This window comes from Bos indicus, chromosome 19, assembly GCF_029378745.1.
Source record: "Bos indicus isolate NIAB-ARS_2022 breed Sahiwal x Tharparkar chromosome 19, NIAB-ARS_B.indTharparkar_mat_pri_1.0, whole genome shotgun sequence".
Lineage (NCBI taxonomy): Eukaryota > Metazoa > Chordata > Mammalia > Artiodactyla > Bovidae > Bos > Bos indicus.
This window is the reverse complement of record NC_091778.1, coordinates 62537379-62555463: the sequence shown is the minus strand read 5'-3', so window position 1 is coordinate 62555463 and position 18085 is coordinate 62537379. Positions and strand designations below refer to the sequence as shown.

The 18085-nt window shown below is 43.0% G+C and overlaps 1 protein-coding gene across 3 annotated transcripts in view; it reads right to left on the bottom strand.

Moving 5' to 3' along the window:
• Window positions 1-1301: 1301 nt before the first annotated feature.
• ABCA5 (ATP binding cassette subfamily A member 5) overlaps window positions 1302-18085 on the bottom strand; it is a 63085-nt gene continuing 46301 nt past the window's right edge. For all 3 annotated transcript variants that reach the window (XM_070774178.1, XM_070774180.1, XM_070774179.1), the window contains 18 exons: window positions 16417-16554; window positions 14802-14915; window positions 13221-13391; window positions 12122-12235; window positions 11341-11475; window positions 9877-9951; window positions 9295-9386; window positions 8252-8378; window positions 7818-7935; window positions 7624-7715; window positions 5920-6095; window positions 5458-5533; window positions 5275-5369; window positions 4474-4593; window positions 3744-3893; window positions 3287-3366; window positions 2118-2173; window positions 1302-1612 (listed from right to left, as the gene is read on the bottom strand). In XM_070774178.1, coding sequence (XP_070630279.1) covers window positions 1505-1612; window positions 2118-2173; window positions 3287-3366; window positions 3744-3893; window positions 4474-4593; window positions 5275-5369; window positions 5458-5533; window positions 5920-6095; window positions 7624-7715; window positions 7818-7935; window positions 8252-8378; window positions 9295-9386; window positions 9877-9951; window positions 11341-11475; window positions 12122-12235; window positions 13221-13391; window positions 14802-14915; window positions 16417-16554 — 2037 coding nt within the window. In that variant the 3' untranslated portion in view covers window positions 1302-1504. The remainder of the gene's footprint in view (window positions 1613-2117; window positions 2174-3286; window positions 3367-3743; window positions 3894-4473; window positions 4594-5274; window positions 5370-5457; window positions 5534-5919; window positions 6096-7623; window positions 7716-7817; window positions 7936-8251; window positions 8379-9294; window positions 9387-9876; window positions 9952-11340; window positions 11476-12121; window positions 12236-13220; window positions 13392-14801; window positions 14916-16416; window positions 16555-18085) is intronic.

The window sequence follows — 18085 nt, the reverse complement described above, 5'->3', positions numbered from 1 at the left end:
ACCACGTGAGTTAGCAGCCTCATCAAAGGGTTCGCATTTTCAGAGAAACTCGGCACCAAACCCTTCTGTTGTGACTGCTGTTCTCTAAGACTCTCTGTCACACAGTATAGTCACACCCCAATATACCTGTTTTCCCGAAGTTGGTAACTCTCATTCATCTGGTTGAGATATAACGTCAACTGGGACTTCCCAGGTGGTAAAGAACGCGCCTGCCAACGCAGGAGACACAAGAGACACAGGTTTGATCCCTGGGTTGGTTAGATCCCCTGGAGGAGGGCATGGCAACCCACTCCAGTGTCCTTGCCTGGAGAATTCCATGGACAGGGGAGCCTGGCGGGCGACAGTCCAGGGGGTCGCAGAGAGTCAGACACGACCGAGCGACTGAGCTCACAGCACAGTATGCTTTATGTTATATCCCTGCCGTCCACACACGGGGTCTACACAGAAGTATTTGTACGGATACCTTTACCAAAATCTCACTTCAACTCTTGTCACAGAAGGAAACTGGTTTCTTACTAAAGAGAACTGTGTAGAATTTACTTTTCCTTAATTTAATGACCACAAGTTTATCTATGTTCCACCATATTCCAAAGTGAGTCTGAGGTGAGTAACTAAACAAATTCACAGTGATATACTTAACACTCTACAAAGGAGAGATATTCAAATAACAAAGTTCATTTATAGACTAAAATATATTCTTTGTAATGAAGAGGACACAAGATTTCCATTTTCTTTCGGGGTGGAGGAGAAGGTATGGATTAATTCTTGCAGCCCTATAGATGTCTGTCATTCTAGCCCCAAACAACCGAAGGATCAGATTGGTACATGCTAAGAGTCTAGACACAGTCTTCCACAATAACTGAAACATCTCTGAATTCTACCGTAAGCAAAGGAACTGTACCTGAGTTACTTACGTCTACAGTCACCTACCAGAGCAAGGTCTCCTTTCAGTTATCTCAGCGAATGCATCTCGCCCAGTGAACGCCACGGCCTGCAAAGCTCTCTCTGCAAGCAGCATGTCCAGTGTTTAGCTTTTTAGGAGGCCAACTTCCATTCAGTTTCTCTTAGAAATTAAAAAGGAGAGCGGACTTTCGCTTTATGTCTCTGTTCTACATATTTGTCTTCTTATTTAGATTGGGGCATTACATGCTTATGTAACTAGATGGTATAAACTTACAGATAGCTGCTCAAAATAAAACGATTCTATCACTATGTCTTCAAATCATAAATTCATAAGCACTGCTTCTGAAAAGTGAACAAGGACATAGCTAACTTCACGCACAGACTACAGCACCACACACTGCAGATGCCAACGCGCAGGCTCGCATGGCTGCACGCAAGTTTATTTGAAGAAAAGCAAAACACACAGCTGATGGCATCAAGGGAGTGAGGGAAACCCCAAGTGCTCTCTCGGCTCTTCGACTATTGCTCAAGCAATAAACTGTTAAACCAAAACTAAATCGTAAAAGAAAGAAATGTGGGAAGTGGGGCGAGCAGCATTAATTCAAAACACGACTCTGTCCTCCTGCGTCCTTTCCCACCAGAGTGTGCTGTTGAAGGTGCCACAGCTGTTGTCTTCCTCCTCTTGCTCTTTCGTGAGTTCCACAAAAACCTACGTGGAAATAAATGAGTACAGTATTCTGCACTGCAATTATCCTAGGAACATTTTAACTACATCAGCAGTGGCATGAGGATGTACCTAAATACACGAACCACTCAAGTATCAAGAGATACACTTAATATTATTTAAACAGAATGATCCCCACTAATCCTATATACTGATGAATGTCATTTTAGAGGATTAATACATCATTTTTTTTTTGACTGATAAAGTAGCACTGTGGTAAAGGATAATTTATAAATATTTAGGCAATGTAATTTCAGATGTGCCAATATGAATGCCATCCATCATGACTCATTTTCTTGAAACTAAAAAAAAAAGAGCTATTCGAAACAAACAGATGGAGAACCTCAAGTTTAAAATTCACACAGTTGAGGAACACTCCACAGTAACCGGTCTCTGGCTCACAATCTCCTTCCCTCTCCATAACAAACCTAAACACTTAGATATTGCACTCTTTCTTCTACAGAACTTTTAACAGTTAACTTTGGGGTACCTGTTCCAACGTTGCTTGAGAAAAGCTGTACTCTTCAATAGCGAATGTATGTTTAGCTGTGAAAACACAAAAAGTAGTATTTCACTTAATAATATTTTTGAATAATCAAATGGCAATACCTACTGAGTGGCTAACCACTTGTGCTTTTTTCATCTCTCTGATTGGCCCACTCAGCTTCAGGCTGTCAGTGACGTCACCCCCTACCTGCCTCCCCTCCCCCGCCTGCGGCCGCCCCACAGCCCTGGGCGCGGGCTCACGGGCCGCCCCACAGCCCTGGGCACGGACTCACGGCCGCGTCCTGCTGCCCCTTCTCCCAGCAGCTCCTCGCCCCCTCCTCCGCTTCTGCCGCGTTACTCCTTTTGGTTCATGCTTCTGTTGATCCCTGCTCTCTATCTCCCACCCCCACAATTCCAGCACAGTCTGTCCTGGACTTCTGCAACTAGATTCTGGATATCAGTCCTGTGTCCATATACTTCTTTACATGTATTTTAGATCCTTCTGCAATCTAATCCAATATCAAAGTTCTGGTTTTCTATTCACTCCCTTAATTCTCCCGCATTACTTCTAATGTCCCCTTTAATCATAAAGCAAGCACCAGGAGACATAGGCTGCTTCATGTTTTTCAGATGCTTTTTTATAAAGTGACCTGGACCTGAACACATGCCCGTCCAGAAGATGCCTCTCTCTGCTGGTGAGGTGTCTGCATCCCACCGAACATTTATTTTTAAAATGCTGACATCCCACAAACGTCTCTGCAGGTCAGTTCCGGAAGGCCCACCCTTCTGCACCATGAACTCTCCTCTCCTTTCTCCTGCTGCCCCTGGGTCTTGCTCCCATGGCTCCTTCCATGGCCTAATACAAAGTGAGGACTCAGGAAATCCAATGCTCTGGCTTCTGGACTGAACTAGTGGGGGCTAATTAAACTCAACTTTCTTAGACGCAACGTAAAGGCTGGGGTGACGTCCTCTCAAGAGGGTGAAAGGCTTACATGACAACACAGCTCATCGACAAAATCCCAGGCTGTATTTTCCTATAGCTTAGATTCAATTAACAGAAGGTCATCTTAGTGTAGTTTCTGCAGTAAACTGAGACCCAACTTCTAAACTTTTTCATAAAATTCCCTCATAATTTGAAAGCCACCTCACAGTGTTTTTCAAATTATTACTCACCTTCTTCCAGCTTAGAAAAAGACTGTGAAAGGGACTGAACGTCTTCCTTAGGAATTTTATAAGCCAGAATAGTAGAAAAACTGAAAGCAAAGATGAAGGAAAATTCAAAAGTGACTACTAACTGTGTGTTCCGCATCCAAAATTCAATACTTTAAAACTTCAAAATAAAACTCCCATAATTTGACACTAATTTACATAAAAATCATTTGAAATCTTAAAATATTTCCACGCACAATAAAATAACCCTTTCCTTACTACCAAATAAAAGCTGTCAAATCTTTAAATACTATCACATATTGAAAGATCTAACACTAAAAATAAGTTAAATGTGAAGCCATTCATCAAACTACATTAGTCCAATAATTACAGCATTTTCCCCCCCAATCCTTAACACAGTAACCGATTTTCATGATTACTATTCGACAGAGAAATGCAACTACATTTTTAAAAACGTTACCTTTCCTGACGGCTTGCGTTTGGGAAAATACACTGAACTTCTCTTTGAAGACGGTCTACTTCCAGGTCTTCTATCCAATCCTTTAATTTGATTTCCAAAAAGTATCCTTTTCCATATTTACTCTTCAGATGCTGGACTGTCCCAATACACCTGTAGTAAATTTTAAAAGAACGTATAGATAAGAAAGAAGCCGATAGTTTCAAAGGTAATTTCTCACTTCAGGATAATTGAGGACTTCCGTGGTGGCCCAGTGCTTCGTCTGCCAGTCACCGCCGGGGACATGAGCTCAGTCCCTGGTCTTGTTCCAACCAAGCCCGTGGCCACAGCCAGCCCGTGTGCCTCCACCAGAGAAGCCACCGCAGGGAGAAGCCCACACCCGCCGTCGAGAGTAGCCTCCTCGTCACAACTAGAGGAAGCCTGCTCACAGCAACAGATCCAGCGCAACCAAAATAAAGTTCATTATAGAGAAAAGAATAGATGAGTAAAGTTCTTAAGCTGGAGTCCTTGGCCAATTTATGTAAAAGTTGCAAAGGTAAGAGAGAACAGGGAGTCTGCACCGGCAGAACAGCTGGCCAATATTTGGGAGAAGTAACACATTTCCAAGTAATACTATGGAAAGCTGATTAAACAAGGAAGCATGTCTCAACACTTAAACTGATACGGATCATGCGACGTCTCTGAAATGACGCCGCCACAGCCCACACCCTGCCTCCCACTGGCCGACGCCCACCTCAGCCGCCCGGACACCATGATGGCCACACGGTCGCAGACGGCCTCCGCCTCCTCCATGTAGTGAGTGGTCAGAATAGCGGCCCGCTTCCTGTTTTTGAATGCGGTTCTAATCGCTCTCCTACAAAATACAAATGAAACGAACAGAAGGGAAGATGGCACATGAATGTTAACGAAAACACCCAAGTTTTTAAAAATCCAGCTCTTGGGGTCACAGATTTACCAAATATCAACTGCTATACTTATTATACTCTGCCCAGCTATGATTCCTCTATCCTAACTAATTTACTTTATTTCTGAAAGCCTGTCAAGTGGAAAGAAAAGCTCATGATTTCAAGTGTCCCTATGGGTTGAAAGTGTGTTAACCAACCAGTTATATAAACTGAAGAACCTTCATGTTAGAACATAAACAGCCACAGAATCACAGGGAAATCTTAACATGTGTCTGACCCAAACCTCACATTTCACAGACTTGGAAACCTAGGCTCAAACAGTCTGTCAGCTCTTAGCAGAGTTTCAGTGCACATAACGTACATTCTAGACAGTAGCCTATGAAATGCTCACTTACGTATGTTACTCTGGACGAGAAGAAAACCATGTAAAAACTATTCAGACACCAGTACTCTCATTTTGGTCCCAGAATACACAATGTGTTGTTAACAACTTCATGAAAATATGATTAAGTTTAAGGGGATCTCTAGAAACCCTTAATCACAATTTTTCCTTCCGTGCAGGACTTTGAATGAGTATGTACCCGTAACTGACAGGAACCCGAGTGACAGCGTCCCCGCCTCACACTCACCACATGTGCTGCTTGGCTTTGGGATCCATGCCTGTGGACGGCTCGTCCAGCAGCGTGACCGGGGGGTTCCCCAGCATGCTCAGGGCGAAACACAGCTGGGGGACGACAAACACGGGGGGCTGTAAGACACTCGCCGGCACGGTGCCGGGCGCGGGGCTGCATGCGCGCGGTCTGCAAACGCACCTTGCGCCTGATTCCTGCAGGAAGTTTCTTCACTGTTTTCTGCAGGTGTTCTTTTAGATCAAGTGCATTTGTTATTCTGCAAAAGAGATGGCATGAAATGAGCATGCCACAATACCCACAGATACAATTAATAATACAGACTGTGGTCCCTGAGGCTGTTTTTTCTTCCTAAAACAGATAAGTTGGTGGAAGCTCACTTCAAATAAATCAACATCATGACTAAAAGTTTCGCTTTAAATTAAAATACGTTTCATGGCAATTCATAAGTACATTTATTCTGTATTCAGAAATGTAAGTGTTTTCATTTTCATAGCTGTCATAAGTTGGTAAAAGAATATATGGAAAAGTAATGATCTTTTTCCATGAAAAACTATGATCCAGGGAAATGCCTGTTGTGAAATTTTGAAACTGTGTGTCATGACCTTCCGCAGGTGACAGGGGGTGCTGAAGGCGGGGCCTTACCGATCTGTGACCTCCTGCACATCACTGGCTCTCATCCCTTTCACAGCTCCATAGATCTGGAGGTGCTCCTGCAGGGTGATGTCTCGCCACAGGGGGTTGATCTGGGGACAGTAGCCCATACACCTCACGGAGTCGTCGTCTTCAGCTGGGTGTGGAGAGTAGTCTCCTAGGAAGACCTGCAGAAAGACAAACCAAGTGCAAGGACCGCTTCTGGTTCACCCAACGTCAAAAAGGAAGTGGCCGGTGGATTGATTCAGACTCCTTCCCGGAGTCAGGATAACGCCAGGTCAGACTCTCTCTCCTTTCTGAGGAAGATGGGACCTACACTGCTGAGCTGGAGGTGAGTGACCTGGTCAGAAACGGGGACCAGGGATGCAGGGCTTGGTGTGTGGGGGGAGGAGGCGCAGATTTAACCACGAGATCAGGGGCTAGTTTTGTGTGTTCATTTACTTATATATTTATTTCCGGCTGTGCTGGGTCTGTGTTGCTGCAACGGCCTTTGTCCAGGGGCGGCGAGCAGGTTTCTCCCACGGTGGCCTCTCTTGCTGTGGGGCACCAGCTCGAGGGCACGTGGGCTCAGTAACGCGGCTCCCAGGCCCTCGAGCACACGCTCAGAGAAGGTGCACGAGCTTAGTTGCTCGGCGGCACGTGGGGTCTTCCCAGATCAGGGATCAAACCTGGGTCTCCTGCATTGACAGGTGGATTCTTTACCACTGAGCCAGCAGGGAAACCCTGAAAGGTGCTGTTTGGGCCAAGGAAATAAGTGAACTTGATCACCTATTTTTCTATGGGATAAGGAATAGCCAACATAAGCGACACCCAAGGCAACAGAGTCAGGTGTGCTGGGTGTTTTCTGGGAAAGCAGTGAGCCAGAGCCGCTGGCGAGGAGGAAGCGGGAGGTGGTATCAGGGCAGTCGTGCAAAGTTCACGCAGACAGCTCAGGAGGTGTGCCCGTCACCAAAGGCTGGCTGAGGGCAGGCTCAGCTCCGCTCCTCCACTTCCTGAGGTCAACACAGGGGTGGCTGTTAAAGTCAGGGGACGAGTCACCTGCGCTTGTAGTCACCACAAAACAGGAACACTGTATACACACGTGCTCTGCATGTCCGCACGGAAAGTTCACTATGCACAGTATTCTCACAAAGAGAGCATAATTTGATCAAGCTCTCCTAAAAAATCAACACCAAAACCATAAAATGTGAGCACTGAAATCCCATTTGTCACTGTCATATTGTTAGTCTGTCACTAAGTCATGCCTGTTTCTTTTCGACTCCATGGACTGCAGCACGCCAGGCTCCTCTGTCCTTTACCATCTCCCAGAGTTTGCTCAGATTCACGTCCATTGAGTTGGTGATGCTATCTAACTACCTCATCCTCTGTCATCCCCTTCTCCTCTTGCCCTCAACCTTTCCCGACATCAGGGTCTTTTCCAATGAGTTGGCTCTTCTGATCAAGTGGCCAAAGTACTGGAGCTTCAGCTTCAGCACCAGTAGTTCCAATGAATATTCAGGACTGATTTCCTTTAGGATGGACTGGTTGGATCTCCTTGCTGTTCAAGGGACTCTCAATAGTCTTTTCCAGCACCAATTCGAAAGCATCAATTCTTCCATGCTCAGCGTTTTTTATAGTCCCAACTCTCACAGCCATACATGACTACTGGGAAAAAACACAAACTATATTCAATATAGGCCACACCCTAGACCATACCTGGCCTGAAGTTGGCTCAATGTCACCAACCAGGATATTAATAATCGTGCTTTTGCCTGCGCCATTTGGACCCAACAGTCCCAAGATCTCTCCTGAGGGAATGAGAAGAAAAGTCATCAAATGCAAATCAAACTGAAAAATGAGAATTACTCTTCTGCGACAGTTATTTAAGAAAAAAATAATTAAATACCAGCCTTTTTTCACACAGAAGGAGACATATTTATTTGCCACTTTCTTTACTTTTCTTGTAGGAAGAAAATCTTTCTTGTCTTCATATTCTTTATGCAGATTATTGACCATAATGGCTGGTTTCTAATAAGGAAAATAGGATTTTAAAAGAGAGTTATAAATCAAATATCTATCACTAAATGAAAGGCAGTATACACCTCATGTCCATGTCATAAGAACTGTATTTCCTAATGAGGGGTACTATACAAATAAATATCCCATTTATGGCTGAAGTAATGGCTTCCTCCAAAGTAAGTGGACAAAAGTAGTTTTTCAAAGACAGGACTTTTTCCAGATTGATTCATATGAAAGAGGACTGTTTTTCCAGGTTAATTCCTGTGTGCGAGGAGCTGACCATTGCTGACCACTGCAGACAACCCAGCACTAAAGACTAACTCACCTCCTCGCAACACTGACAGCTCATCAGCTCTTTGACCTTCAGCCTTTCAGCTTTGACATCTTCATCTTCATCCTCATTGTTGGGTGGTTCTGAAAACTTTCTGTGTTTGGACTTTGTCGAAAGAGTCCTAAAAGTATAACAGATTTTCAGGTAATACTAAGAAATTCAAGCACTAAGCACAGAAAAGACCAGGAAAAAAAAACCCAACACATCGACATGAGCTCTGATGTTAGAGAGAGCTCTGTTAACCAGGTAAGGAAACTGGAGTGGATTGCCATCTCCTCCTCCAGTGGATCTTCCCGACCCAGGGATCAAACCTGCATCTCGTTTCTCCTGCATTCTATACCGCTGAGCCTCCTGGGAAGCCTCTACAAGGTAGCATCACTTGGCAAAAACAAACAAACAGGTAGTGAGGTCCTGCCACCAGCTTCAGCATGGGTGAGCTTTCAGGACATTATGCTAAGTACAAGAAGCCAGACAAGAAAAGGTCACGTCTTGTGTAACTCCACTTATGTGACTGTGAAATTGGCAGATGTACAGACAGGAAGCAGATTAGTGCTTATAGAGGGCTGAGGGGAAGCTGAGGGGGGGAAAGGAAGTGACTCCTAACCTGTACGAGGTTTCTTTTTGGGTGGGGGTGATGGAAATGAGAAAGTGAAGTGAAAGTCACTCAGTTGTGTCTGACTCTTTGTGACCCCATGGACTATACAGTCCATGGAATTCTCCAGGCCAGAATACTGGAGTGGGTAGCCTTTCCCTTCTCCAGGGGATCTTTCCAACCCAGGGATCAAACCCAGGTCTCTCTCACATTGCAGGCAGATTCTTTACTAGCTGAGCCACAAGGGAAGGCCAAGAAAATTGGAATGAGTAGCCTATCCCTTCTCCAGTGGATCTTCCCAACCCAGGAATTGAAGCAGGGTCTCCTGCATTGCAGGTGGATTTTTTACCAACTGAGCTATCAGGGAATTAGATGACAGTGTGGTTGAACAGCTCTGTCAATATACTAAAAAAAAAAAAAAAAAGAAAGAAAATTAAAAACTGACCTGAAAAAGGGATCCTTCCTTAATGATCTGCCACCATATTTTTTCTCGTAGTACTGCAGGAGAAAAACCCACAGCACACAGTGCAGGTACGGCTGAAAGAAAAACAGCTCATGACTGGACAATTGTTGGTTATTTTTTCTCCTGCCTGTACCAACAAAACCAAAAACCACTATCAATACATCAGGTTCCTTACCATCACTGAGAACATTCATCATCTTTTTTTTGCATGTCATACAGTGAGGCAGAGATGAACGTGAAAGCAAACCAAGGCAGACCTTTAGTAACGATTTCTGTGTAGTTTTCTACTGGAAAGTTCATTGTCTGTCAGCTTCGTAAATTATAGAATTTTTCTAAAAAAGCTGTTTTTTGCTTCTATGGAAGCCAGATTTATTGTTAAATAGAATTAGTGGCATGTCAAAAAGCCCAGTGTATTAAAGTGGGTGTGTGCAACATGCAAAGCACACATTAGGCAGCAGAACTCACACGCCTGACTCCCCACATGCCTTGTTTCTATGCAGCGGGATAACAGCTGAACAGAGGGTTAGGACCTCTTGACCAAACTATGGTCAAGTGACTTCTTACCGATATAACAGCCACCAGAAGGCTATCCCACGGGTCGTAGGTGTCCTCATTTCTCTGAAGATTCTTCCAAGTAATCTGAGACAAGAATGTTTGGAAATTTGTATGCAGCTGTAACACTGTGATGCAATGCGATCTGGTGTCTGTCCACAGTCCCTGGCACAAAACTTCTAAAGCCCTTGGGGTTTCCCAAGTGACAGGTGAGGAGAACCAGCCCCTTCCTACTCGCGGAGTCTCTGCTCCTGATGGGACCTCTGGGGACGCAGGCTGACTGCCAGAGGAGCCAGCCAGACCCGGGAGCTGGCACTGCCGGTCCGGGCCACGGCCCCGGAGGGGAGGAGGGCCTGGAGACTCATCACCGCCTCCTCGCCAAGGGACGGAGCCGCCGGTTTCTGACCCGGGGCTCAGGGAGCACCCCAGGCGGGGGGCGGCTCACCGCCGACGGCAAGGGGCAAGAGCCCTGCCTGCGGCCCTCGGTCCCTGGGGTCTACTGCAGGTCCACTGTGACACTCTGGGACGGGAATCCAGGGCTCCCCTGAGTTCTGGGAGCCGCTGGGGCAAATCACCGAACCTCCAAGAAGGGGGTCCAAGTCAGACAGAAGGTGGGTGACGGGGGCACCCACAACCTGCGTCCGGAGTCTGAGGTGGGGGGCAGCCTGCAGGATTGACCCCTCGACCCCCCGAGTCTGCACTAACTCTGCTCAGGGTCAGAACGGCAGCACGTGAGGGAAAAGCCCACATGTTTGGTGTTAGAAGCATTGTGAGTAGAGGAGACCATTTTCTTTGCTGCAATGTGTAGAAATAGTTGGATTAAAATTTTTTAAAAATGTATTTAATAGCAAACATGTCTCCTCCATAAACTAGCTAGCTATTCATATTAATGGCCATGTTTTGTAGTTAGATTAAAATCTTCCCCACCCCAAAATATGCCTGTCAGGGCAGGTATAAATTAAACCTATAAACTGAAGCTAAAAAAGGGGAGGGGAGGAAAGTAGATACATGGGCAGAATTAATCAGCAATCATCCTAAACTAAGAACTCATCACTTAATTTTTTTCTAATCACATAGCAATTGTATTCAATTAACTAGACTTAATAAAATTTTTATATATTTTTCCTCAAGAAAAATTCTCTCTCATCCTTTTAATACAATGTTTAATTTTTGAAAAACTCCCCCCAGACAAATACTGACTGCAGTCAGATCATCATTCTAATTTAGGTACACTGTTTTGGGGCATAAAAGATGTCATAATGAATACAATCCTTCTCCTTTGAGAACTGACAGCTTAAATATATGCCTGAAAAGATTTCAGTCATTTTAAACTGCTGCATTAATAACACTTTAATCAAGTAGTAGCAGCTAACTTATTTTTTTATTATTATTTCAGTACAAGAATTAAGATCCCAAAGATTTAGGCAGTATTTATTTATGCTTTTCTAAAAATATTCAAACATCTAAGAGACCTACCTTTATGAAACCAATCAGGCAACCAAGAAGCGGATAGATTGGAACAGTAATGCAAAAGATATAATGAAGAATAATTGTAGCTGTGTTTCCCATGAAGTAAGTTATTTCAGTGACTGCAATGCACGCCAATGCTGTCTAGAGAGAATGACGAGAGAACAGGTGAACAGGTGTTTAGAAATTTCATACAAACTTCCTGTGTGCCTCACCATTAACTGAGCCTTTACTGCTCAAATAAAACAAGGAACCATAGTAGATGCTTAGCCAGGAAGCACCAGTTAGCTGATACCAGCTGTTTGTGGCTGGCACCTTGGCATTTGGTTGCTGTTGTTCAATTGCTGAGTCTGTCTGTGTAAGTCTATACTGTTGACTCTCTGCAAGCCCCATGGACTGCAGTTCCTCCACTATCTCCCGGAGTTTGCTCAGATTCATGGCCATTGAGTCGGTGATGCTATCTAACCATCTCATCCTCTGTCATCCCCTTCTCCTTTTGCCTTCAATCTTTCCCAGCATCAGCGTCTTTTCTAATGAGTCGGCTCTTCACATCGGGTGACCCTGGGCATGCTAGGTGCGGAATGCAACAAAATACCATCCTGTCTTGGAATGGATGGGGCTGAAAACAAGCAGATACACAGACAGACATTGCCAGCCAGCTATCTAAGTTCTGTGCTTAGAAAAGACACAGCAACCTTTATGAGTGTAACCACAAAAAGGAAAAGAGCTTGTGACTCTCAAATTGTGTGCTATGGAAAGCTGAGACAAAATAGTATAAAATGTGACTTACCACAGAATAGATAAATGACCAAAATTCTTTGGTATTTGCAATTTTTTTAAAGGTGAAAGACGTAATGTAGGTAAACAGAACAACGGATGGAACATAACCGATAAGGCAAAAAACCTGGAAACAGAAATTTGTATTTTTATTTAAAAGTGAGCAGCTAACCATACATATGATGTAAAATACCAGTCACATTAAAATATCAAGGAATAATTATTTTTCAAGTTTTACTGCTCTACAAATCGCTCCAAAAACTGAAATTGTGGTAACCTAAGGTGTTATCATCCACCCATCCACATTTCTCCTCAATCAATAAACCTCATGTTTTCAACTGTTCACACAACCTTGAGTAAGTCATTTAAAACGAAATACTATTTGTAGTTCTTTTTTATGCCAAGTAAAATACTATTTCATCATTTTATTACCAAAAAAAACACAAGCATAATGAGTTACAATTAATCTCAAATAAACTATTAGCTTCTACTTTAATGTACAGCACTTAATGCATTTTATAAATTTGTAAGAAAAACATTTATTAATTTATAAGGTAGAAATTAACATGCAAGGTCAGTATGCTCCCTGGTTAAAGCTGCATGTTTATTTTCAGCAAATCTAACTGACCAACCTCTGTCTTCCCTTTTTCCTAACATAATTCACAGGAAATTACCTAGTATCAGTCACTCACTGACATACAAATATGAATCCAAGTCATTCTCCTCCTTAGTATTTTAAGCCATATTTTAAACTATGGAATAAAAGAGCTTCCTCTTCGTGAAATTATTCTCAGGCACAGAGACAAAGGAGATATTTAGAGAAAACCTGTTTACATGTTCCTGACGACGCACCAGCAGGCCCTCTACATGAAGGGCCACCTCAGCTCCGAGGAAGTATTGTATGATGGTGAAAGAGTTGTTCTTAGAGCCACTTAGGGCAATACGACCTGCACTCGTTATAGGTACCATATACAATAATTAAACAGACACTGGTTCTGTTTTCTGGAACATCATAATTACTTAATCAGACAACTGTCACATCTATAAACATTTAGCTTTTCAAGATAACATTTTATTTATAGATAGCATGAGCACAACTGATGTTAACTTACCACAGAAAGGAACTTGACAGCATAAAAATATAATCCATAATGAAATGCAAACAAACTGGCTATCATCAAAGTAAGGACCACAAAAAATAAGGGGATGTCAACAATAGCCTGTCCGAGCCAATATGCAGAAGGCAGGAGACCTGAGAGCTTAAGCTGAGTATAAGCTTTGATCTAAAAAAAAAAAAGGAAAAATTGATTATAATTTGAAACATACTACAAACAAAAATCTCTAGCAAATGATTGCAGAACTCCTAATTTTACATCAACAAGAAGGGTCACATTGCATCAGTAGGTAATAAAAGCCCTCTGACAGCTAAATATAAATTCCATTTAGCCTTTAATCTGGTTCATTGTTTCTGAGGCATAACAGTCTCAGCAGCATTTTTCAGCATCAGAACGCAGCAGTGCCGCTAAGAAACGAAGCTAAAATAAAATAAAAGGGCCGTGGGAGTCACAGTGGCGCAAACAGCAAGCTGCCGAAATGAGACTTCTGAAATTCTGTGAAACAGAAAAAGCATGTTTAGGAAACACAATGCTTACTTTTAAACATTGACCTTTCATGAAAACACTAATAAATGGCCAAGTATCATCAGACTTACACACAGCTTTCAGCTTAAGTGTGAAACTTGTACTTGGACGCATCTGAAACCTCTTACGCGTTCGTGTGTAGAACATGAGTGTCAACTGTGATTATTACCACGAGGGAACACCATTTTCACCTGTGTGAACAGCTGACAGTGTAAACAATCATTGTTTTCCTAACATTCTCACTACATAATTTTGAAATTTTAAGATCTTCCATAAATGCAAATACCTAACAACCCTGTTCAGGTGATTTTTGTCATCTATAAAAACATCTACTCATAATAAAAAAAATCTACTCCTAGTAATTCAATGTCTGATAGGAAAGAGCTGGCCACAGAGGACGAAAGAGGGATATAAACATTCGTTAAGAAGAAGAAATGATTTTCTGGTCTATAAATATTAGTTAAGAAGAAGAAATGATTTTATAAGTGGACAATATTAGTGTTCAATGAACACAAGGACAAAAATATTAATTCCAATATACATATAAAAACATAAAGCACGTCAAATACAATCATTTTTTGAAAATTCATGTCCCTCATACGCTGCTGGTGGGAGTGTAAGAGGCTTTTATCCACCCTGAAAAACAGATCAACGATGTCTTATAGAACTAAACGTGCAATCACCATGTGACACGCAAGTGTGCTCACAGGCGTTCACGCCAGAGAAAAGAAAACACGTCCACCCAGGAACCTGCAGCAAACGTCCAGAGCAGCTTAATTCATAACAGTCAGAGCTGAAACAGTGCAGATCCGCACCCCGGAACACTTTTAAAGTGCACGACAAGCACGCAAACAGTAAGTGACAGTTGTTACTCTCACTGTGATAAACGTATTTATGCTCCATTTACTTACTCTCAAAATAACAGCTGCACATAAGTCTTGCACTCACACAGAAAAGCTCAGTTTCTTGTCTGAGAATTCTTTTTTTTTTTTTTTTTTGGTCTGAGAATTCTTAGCAGTCAATTGCACCTGTGATTTTTAACTGAGTCATTACCTTGTGATTCTCTGCATTTTCCATGGCGAAGTAAGGAGGCATTGCGGTAACAATAACCCCAAGTAAAGCTGCTTGGAAGTACAGCTCGATTTTGAAAACGATGTCTGTGATTTCCTGAAAGACAACCTCAGAGTGAGAAACAGAATGGAGGACCACTTTATATCAAGTTACTAAATACTTTCCAAGAGCCCATCAGAACTGAAGAAACACATCAGGGTACCAGCCCTGGACAAGGTCTCTGTGAAGAGACAGGTGCAGAGTAGTTACCATGCAGTGGCTACAGTGCCAACTTCAGTGCAGTCGCTCAGTTGGGTCCGACTCTTTGCGACCCCATGAACCGCAGCACACCAGGCCTCCCTGTCCATCACCAACTCCCAGAGTTTACCCAAACTCATGTCCATCGAGTCGGTGATGCCATCCAACCATCTCATCCTGTGTTTTCCCTTCTCCTCCTGCCCTCAATCTTTCCCAGCATCAGGATCTTTTCAAATCAGTCAGCTCTTCGCATGAGGTGGCCAAAGTACTGGACTTTCAGGTTCAGCAGCAGTCCTTCCAATGAACACCCAGGACTGATCTCCTTTAGGGTGGGCTGGTTGGATCTCCTTGCAGTCCAAGGGACTCTCAAGAGTCTTCTCCAACACCACAGTTCAAAAGCATCAATTCTTCAGCGCTTGCTTTCTTTATACTCCAACTCTCACATCCATACATGACCACTGGAAGAACCATAGCCTTGACTAGATGGATCTTTGTTGGTAAAGTAATGTCTCTGCTTTTTAATATGCTGTCTAGGTTGGTCATAACTTTCCTTCCAAGGAATAAGCGTCTTTTAATTTCATGGCTGCAGTCACCATCTGCAGTGACTTGGGAGCCCCCCAAAATAAAGTCAGCCACTGTTTCTACTGTTTCCCCATCTATTTCCCATGAAGTGATGGGACCGGATGCCATGATCTTAATTTTCTGAATGTTGAGCTTTAAGCCAAGTTTTCACTCTGCTCTTTCACTTTCATCACCAACTTGGTGCTGATTAAATAGCTGTGTGATCCTGGGAAAATTATTGTACTTCTGTGTTCTTATAGATGTATACAGGATAATATAGCATATTAATTAACATTCACCATTTATTTAAAAATAATACTGCACGTGAAGTGCAGTTAACCTGTGCCCGAGTGGTTCTAGCAATGAATGTGACTCTCACAAAGTCTTCACTGATGCCTGGACTATAAGCCAGCAGGCATCTTGGAGACTCCTCTTTTCCACTAGGAAAGTCACGCCCAAGCTCAGTCACCGGTGGAGCCAGGAGCTTCATATTCCCAGCAGGGTGGATTGTGGCTCCCTCAGGCCCATGGGTCCAGGCACAGACGGCAGATGCTTCAGACAACCTGGTAACCAGCTGGTGCCCCAAACAAACTGCTCAGAACCACGCTCAGCAAAGCCGGTCCTGCAGCAGACCCCAGACCCGGGATGTGAACCACCCCCAACTCAGGTTTTAAGAAGAGTAGACATCACAAGATGAACGTCTATAGGTTTCATTTGTTATTATCACTGGTTATTTCACACACACACACACACACACACACACACACACACACACACACACTCTTACACGTTTGCTCACCTGAAAGAATGGGGTATTCCAGACCTGGATGCTTTCAGTGACGTTTGAATGGTAAAGATAGTAGTTACTAATGATATTCATCAACACGGGTAAAGAGTAAACCATAGAGCTGTTGAAAACAGCAGTAAAAACATAGTCCTACGATTCAAAAAAAGAGAGTTATTATACATAGCATATATGTAAATGGATATATGATTGCTGTGTACGCAGCATATGAATATGATTGCTTTTCTCACCAACTAAGTTAAAGAAGACTCTACACATGGACATCACCAGATGGTCAACACTGAAATCAGATTGACTATATTCTTTGCAGCCAAAGATGGAGAAGCTGTATACAGTCAGCAAAAACAAGACCAGGAGCTGACTATGGCTCAGATCATGAACTCCTTATTGCCAAATTCAGACTTAAATTGAAGAAAGGAGGGATAACCACTAGACCATTCAGGTATGACCTAAATCAAATCCCTTATGATTATACAGTGGAAGTGAGAAATAGACTTAAGGGACTAGATCTGATAGATAGAGTGCCTGATAAACTATGGATGGAGGTTCGTGACACTGTACAGGAGACAGGGATCAAGACCATCCCCATGGAAAAGAAATGCAAAAGAGCAAAATGGCTGTCTGAGGAGGCTTTACAAATAGCTGAGAAAAGAAGAGAAGCGAAAAGCAAAGGAGAAAACGAAAGATATAAGCATCTGAATGCAGAGTTCCAAAGAATAGCAAGAAGAGATAAGAAAGCCTTCCTCAGCAATCAATGCCAAGAAACAGAGGAAAACAACAGAATGGGAAAGACTAGAGATCTCTTCAAGAAAATTAGAGATACCAAGGAAACATTTCATGCAAAGATGGGCTCGATAAAGGACAGAAATGGTATGAACCGAACAGAAGCATAAGATATTAAGAAGAGGTGGCATACACAGAAGAACTATACAAAAAAGATCTTCACGACCCAGATAATCACGATGTTATGATCACTCACCTAGAGCCAGACATCCTGGAATGTGAAGTCAAGTGGGCCTTAGAAAGCATCACTACAAACAAAGCTAGTGGAGGTGATGGAATTCCAGTTGAGCTATTTCAAATCCTAAAAGATGATGCTGTGAAAGTGCTGCACTCAATATGCCAGCACATTTGGAAAACTCAGCAGTGGCCACAGGACTGGCAAAGGTCAGTTTTCATTCCAATCCCAAAGAAAGGCAGTGCCAAAGAATGCTCAAACTGCCACACAATTGCACTCATCTCACACACTAGTAAAGTAATGCTCAAAATTCTCCAAGCCAGGCTTCAACAATCTGTGAACCGTGAACTTCCACATGTTCAAGCTGGTTTTAGAAAAGGCAGAGGAACGAGAGATCACATTGCCAACATCTGCTGGGTCATTGAAAAAGCAAGAGAGTTCCAGAAAAACATCTATTTCTGTTTTATTGACTATGCCAAAACCTTTGACTGTGTGGATCACAATAAACTGTGGGAAATTCTGAAAGAGATGGGAATACCAGACCACCTGACCTGCCTCTTGATAAACTTATATGCAGGTCAGGAAGCAACAGTTCAAACTGGACATGGAACACCAGACTGGTTCCAAATAGGAAAAGGAGTACATCAAGGCTGTATACTGTCACCCTGCTTATTTAACTTCTATGCAGAGTACATCATGAGAAAC